A 6,245-nucleotide genomic window follows, 5' to 3' on the forward strand; every position below is an offset into this window, starting at 1 on the left:
CTATGTTGATCACGCCTTACGTTTCCCATAGTGGGAGTACTCCCCGGGAAGTGCGTGTCAAATAGCAATTCTAATTTCTCCCGATCCGTGGAGGTGAAGGTGTTATTCCCTTTCCTCAGGGCTAAATTACTATCCGTTGCACTTTTAGCCATTGCTTTGTGCAGTCTCGCGCCCTTGTTGACGTTACTTATTGCCTCACAGAAGTTCCTATAGTTTTTCCGTTTGGCCTTCCTGATCTCTTTGTTGTAGAGCGTCAGGATTTGCCTGTATAGTTCCCAGTTCCTATCAGTTTTTGGTTTGTTAAAGAGCTTCCGAGTGGTTACTCGTAGTCGTTCAAGACTAGCATTCCACCATGGTGCGTCTGTTTCCCGCTTCTGTCTGCCTAGAGGACAACTGTCTTCAAAGGCATTTACTATCTTGTGGCCCAGGTTGTCTACCGCTCTATCTAATTCCAAGGAATGTCTAGGGTATCCTGACGGTTCGTTGGAAAGATTGAGCTCTAGAGTTGACCTGAATTTGTCCCAGTTTGTTTTTCTGGGGTTTCTTTTAGGGTTACATCTTTTGTTTTGAAGGCTACTTCAAACAAAATTGTCCTGTGGTCTGACATTGATTCTTCTGGTGACACATGCCAGTTCTTAATGTGGTGTTTAAAAAAATTGGTTACTAGAGTTATGTCTAGCACCTCTTCTCGTACCCTAGTAACAAATGTCGGCCTGGCGCCGACATTACAGATCTCTAGGTTATTGTTTAAAATAAATTCTAGTAATTGCTCACCTCTGTTGTTGACATCCGTGCTACCCCAGATCACGTGATGTGCGTTGGCATCACATCCTATGATGAGGGGGATCTTGTTCGTCCGGCAGTGGTCCACTAGCCCGGGTATTCCTGGCGGTGGACAGGCCTCCTCCCCGGCAAAGTAGGCGGAGGCCACTGCTAGCTTCGGTGCAGCTTCTGTGCCGTTGATGGTTACGGCGACGCAGTCTCTGCTCATGAACTCTGAAAAGATACTATAATTGATATCTTTCCTTATAACGATGCATGATCTGGGAGGTGATCCTCCTGGATCGCATATTACCTTAGTGTCCTTCGTGTACAGGCCTTTTATGCCATGGTGCCACCATGGCTCCTGTACAAGGGCTAGCCCGAGGTGTTGGGAGGTGAACATCCTCGCCAAGACAGCAGATGCTGCTTTGGCCCGATGGATGTTTACCTGGGCTAGCCGAGTGCTGCTTGTTGCAGCCATCACTCCGAGGTTTGGTGCTCCGTGATGTCTGGTGAAGAGAGAGAGCAAGTCTCTCCACCACCGTCTATCACGGTAACCTCGGCTTCTTCGCAGCTGTCGTCCAGGAGGAGCTCCTGGGCCAGCTCTTGGGATGACAAAGGGTGTCCATCCCCTTGGTCGTCCCCAATGTCCATGCTGGTGATGGATTGTCCATCTTGCTCCCCACTCTGCAACTTCGGCCCCACATTCAGTGGTTCGAGGGTATCCTCGACAGCCTTGCATATGCCGTGATTGGGCGTCTCTTCCGGAGCTCTCTTGGTCTTTTTCAGACCGCTCACGGTGACGTGGCCAAACCGGAAGTTGAGTTTGTGGTCACGCTCCACTATCTCGTCCCTTCCGGTCTGGTCCATCCCTACGACCAGGAGTGCACCAGCTCCGTCGTTCTTCCTGGAGATAACCTTCCAGGCGTCCGTCTCGACCCGGTTTTGGAAACCAATGAAGGCCAATATTTCCTCATTGGTCCAGTCGGATCTCCTCGGGCAGAACAACGTGGCGTTGTACGCTGCCGGGATGTCTGCTCCCGTGCGGGTTTCTAGGGGTACTCCCTTCCACGTCCGCAGCTGAGGTACGGCAATCTTGAGCCAATCAGCGGAGCCTTCATCTATGCAATCGATAATCAGGTAACCCACCCTGAAGTGGATTCCCCTGAACACGACGGGACCGCTCCACGCTGACGTGAGCATCTCGTCCATGACCGACTCCTGGAGCCCGGATAGTTCCTCTGCGGTCAGGCTGGCCGCCGGGAAACCCTCCGGGAGTATGGCCACCCTGTTGAGCGTGGCTTTCTTGGCAGCCTCCGCGTAAGTCGGACGGGGTCCGATGACCGGTGGTACCGAGCTAGAGGGTCGTCCTCCAGCGGTTGTCGGCTTCTGGTTTTGGTGGGGCTGGGAAGGTGTCTTCCTGGCCTGCACCTTTGCCTTTTCTGCCGCTGCTGCTGATGTGCTAGGCCCCTCTTGCTCAGGGACCCGTGAGAACGTCTCACTAGCCCCTGGGCCGTGCCTAGACCTTTTTGGGTGTTGGTGGTGTGCGGCTGGTGTTCAGCCGTTTGCCAGCCGGTGCTGTCCCAAATGCCGGCTGCTCCCTCGGCTCCTTTGACTCCTTCAAGGCCTCCTCCGGTGTCATGCCCTGCATGAGATACCTCAGGTACCACTTTACCTTTGACCCTGGCAGGCCACGCCTGTTGGGGTCGTCCAGTCCTCCGGGCTGTCCCAGGGCTGGAAGAGCGTCCTGCTTCTTCAGCTGTCTGATAGAGGTTGGCCTATCAGACGCAAGAGGTGGGCGTGCTGGCAGGGTAGCTCCTGCTGGCACACCACGCTCCCTGGCTGGGAATGTCTGGGCTGCTGGTGTAGTCCTAGGCGGGTGCGCTGCCGCCTGGGGTCTGTCGCCTTCGAGGGATCTTTCCTCGAAGTGTCTTGCGACACCGGTTGCAGGGATATCCTGCGGGATTTTTATTGTCTTATTTTTCTTCATGGGGTCCCACGAGTTGCGGAGAAGTATATGGTCCGCCCGGGCAGAGATCCGCCGTACCCGGGTAAGGCGTAGTTAGGACAGACGGTCGCCACTTGCCTGAACCCTCCGTTTGCGACTGGGCTATTTGTTAACTCGGGCCCCCAGCCAGGCTGACTATCGGCACGGGTCGAATGACACCTTAGTCCGGCACCGAGGTGAGATGTGGGGGATAGGATGGAGGTAGGTAGTTGTGAGGGAGGGGGTGTGTAAGGCTACGGTGTTAAGACGGCCAAACAAGCGTCTTGTCGGTATACCTCCATCGGTACACCCGCTGTTTGTCCGGGGTTGCTTATTTGCTTGCGCTTATTCGCAACTAACCTTCCCAGAAGGTCGTTCGCTATCCGCAACCTGCGACCCGCCTGGTGGCCTCAGCTAAGCCTCCCTTCGAACCATCCCACTAGTTCTTGAGGACCAAGAACCATGGGGACTTAGAAGAGTCACTTACCGATACCTCGGGAACGAAAAGATTTAATGACGACTGAAATGTCAAATTAAAGGATGACACTGCAGTTTCTATGTCATTACATGATTTTAAGAAGGACCAATCGATAGCACTCAAATGCTGGTGTAAACCAACAAAATTGGCATTGCGGAAACATTTTACGCGAAAGGCCGCCTTAGTCTGAATTTCTGCAACGATCTCAACATTCAACAACAGGGTTGGATGATAGGGGTCTTTTCAGAGTAAAGGGAGGGCTTCTGAGTACATTAGCTAGAGTGTCGTTATTAACAAATATTAAGTCGAGAAGTCTATTCAAATGGTTCTTTACAAAGTTTATCTGGCCCAGAGACAAGTCCGTCAGGCCGTCGATAAAGTCATGATGGCTTTCGGCAAAAAGGAGATTGGAGTCCAATGAAGAGATCCAAGACACGTTAAATATGTTAAAATCTCCCATTATAATCAGGCGGTCCTCATCGGCAATAGAAGAGGATACTAATTGAATGGCAGACAAGTGCATTAATTAGAGAGAAGTATCAGATCTAGGAGGAATGTAAGAGCATGTTATATAAATATTAATGTTATTGATATTAATTTTAGCTGCAATGAATTCAATGGAAAGAGGGTTTTTAAAAGGAAAAATCTCCGATGAAAGTGAGTTGTGAACTGCAATTAACACGCCACCGCCCAGGGAGATGCGGTCAGTTCTATAGATAACAAACTTATCAACGAATATTTCTTGATCGGAAACCGAAGAGTTTAGCCATGTTTCAGTTAAAGCAATGACGTCGGCGTCGATGGAAAGACTATTAACATACACCTTACTCAGTTTACCCAGTAGGCCTCGCACATTTTGGTATAAAATTGACAGATTTGATATTCTTAGTTTTTTGAAACAGCTGAAGTAGACCCACGAGGCTGGTTTTTCTGAAGATACTCATGTACTAAAGTATTAACTGGCCAAAGTGTAGAATCAAGTGCCTTAGAGAAATAAGAATCAGTGATACGAATTTTAAAAGAGATATTGCGCTTTTGCTTAAAAAGGAACTTATGTACAAAATTAGCGTTGTCCGGGGCCTGCAGTTTCTCACAGAGGAAGATCCTAACATCCTCAGCAGTGGCTTCGGTATTAAGTCTCGTCACGAATATTGATTTTTGAATAACCCCTCACAGAGGAATCCCAAAAACATCAGAAGTCGCCTCGCTATTCCTTAGACGGTTACTTCTCGGAACACCACTTAAAGGGACATTAGTGCGTCTAGGAGCCGCTAGGCTTGGGCCAGTCATATCGTTGGAGAAGAAAACAGCACCAGATGTAGAAGCGGATGCAGGAGCAGAGTTTGTAGCAACAGGAGCCAGATGTTGTCCATGAGAGGCCTCGTTTTCTTCCGGTAGAACATTACCAAGTGAAGGTCCAGAAGGGGTAGTGTGAAGCAGTGGCAGAGACGGTGTTAAGTAGTTCGGCGAAAGGTCCATATTATTAGCATTAGTTGGCGTCGAGATGGATGGTAAATCATGAACAGGAAGTTGAATATTATTATTTGGATTTTTCTATTCGGTGACTCGCTAAGAATCTTAAGTCCAAGAAACTGAGATTCCACTGCCAGGAATTTGTCATTCATAGCATTGAAGAGTTTACGAACTTCAGCAAATTCAGTCCTAGTTTGCCTCATGAACGTACGCATTTCATCCGTCATCTTGCGGCAAGACGTGCAGGACCAGGTAAAACCAACTCGTTTGGAGATTAAATCCCCAACACGGCCGTTGAAGCCAGCTCCAGCACACTTAACATGCGAACAGTTATCACATAACCAGCAGATGAGGTAGGTAGCTCCACTAATAATGCCATTATACTCGCATTTATTAGCAGTGCAAGCGATGGTCATTTTGGTTAATTATCAGATCACTGTGCACAGAAGAAGAGAGAAGCGCGGGTGAAGTATATGAGCATCCGTATCAGCCTCGAGCGTGAGCGAGAAATGTTGGTCAACACCTGCAAGCGCTTAACAGTAGCGGAACATATACCGTATAAACGTTGAAGCAGCAGCGGGGTGAAGAGCGGTCAGATGTAAGCGTTGAACAGCAGAGCAGCAGCAGGGCAGAGAGCGTGTGAGCGTTGAAGAGCAGCAGCAGCGGTACAGAGAGCGGTCGGACGTGAGCGTTGAGCAACCGATCGAAACAAGTGCAACGAATGCAGCTTCGTATAAATGTACGCGGTGAGCACTAAGAGCGCAGTGTCACTAACAGCACCAAACTTTAGGATTAGCGGTAAACGCTGTCCAAGCAGAGCAATAAGAAAAATAGTCAATTGGTAGCTTGTTTTAATTTAAATAAACCGTCATTAACTTTTAATGTCTATCTGTAATACGTATTTATGTAGGTTGTAGGGTTATCGACAAGACAGCTGAGCTAGGTAAAATACGTAAACCACCGGAAGAACACAGTGAGAAAGAGGAGCGTCGAATTACACGTCCGATTAGATGAAAGTCTCTGCGCACATTGAACATTCTTCTGTTCCTTGTTTATCCTTGTTGTATCCGAAGAGTGCAATCTGTCACGGTCGCCATGTGTTGTTGTCCTTCCCAAAACCCATCAGTAGTTTTATCCATCCAATAATATTAACACAAGATTTATATCTTTGACCATCAAGTCATAATTGAGTTGCTTATTTATTCAGCATATCTTTCAGAGTGTCACTTAAGGGCTAGTGCTCGGAGCTGCGCTGCCCGCTGACGCCGGCATTAGCATTAATGCATATGCATTAGCATGAACACGAATCAGCTGGTGGCGACCCCGAGGATTTGCAATCATTCCATTTTAAGCACATACCACTTAAAATCTATTTCCAAAATATCTCTGGAATGCGGACAAAAGCGGAACAAGTATATCTTGCTACATTGAAACCTGGCTCAACATGAACTTTTACACTAACGAGTACTTCGATTTCAACTTGTATCAAGTCTATCGCAAGGACAGAGATGGTACAAAACCCAATGCGCTAGAGGATGAGGCATA

General features: G+C 48.5%; 1 protein-coding gene across 1 annotated transcript; it reads right to left on the reverse strand.

Annotated features, from left to right (window-relative positions):
* Positions 1 to 773: 773 nt before the first annotated feature.
* Positions 774 to 1,757, reverse strand: LOC128265101 (uncharacterized). The gene is made up of 2 exons (XM_053000917.1): positions 1,076 to 1,757; positions 774 to 996 (listed from the first exon to the last, which is right to left on the reverse strand). The coding sequence occupies exon 1, from the start codon at positions 1,630 to 1,632 to the stop codon at positions 1,243 to 1,245; it is 390 nt and encodes a 129-aa protein (XP_052856877.1). The 5' UTR covers positions 1,633 to 1,757; the 3' UTR covers positions 774 to 996; positions 1,076 to 1,242.
* Between the last annotated feature and the right edge of the window lie 4,488 nt (positions 1,758 to 6,245).

The sequence above is a fragment of the Drosophila gunungcola genome, unplaced genomic scaffold (genome assembly GCF_025200985.1).
Source record: "Drosophila gunungcola strain Sukarami unplaced genomic scaffold, Dgunungcola_SK_2 000094F, whole genome shotgun sequence".
Taxonomy (NCBI): domain Eukaryota; kingdom Metazoa; phylum Arthropoda; class Insecta; order Diptera; family Drosophilidae; genus Drosophila; species Drosophila gunungcola.

Excerpts from the sequence above, each read along its gene's own strand:
- LOC128265101 (XM_053000917.1), bottom strand. The coding sequence starts at position 1,632 with ATGGACCAGACCGGAAGGGACGAGATAGTGGAGCGTGACCACAAACTC.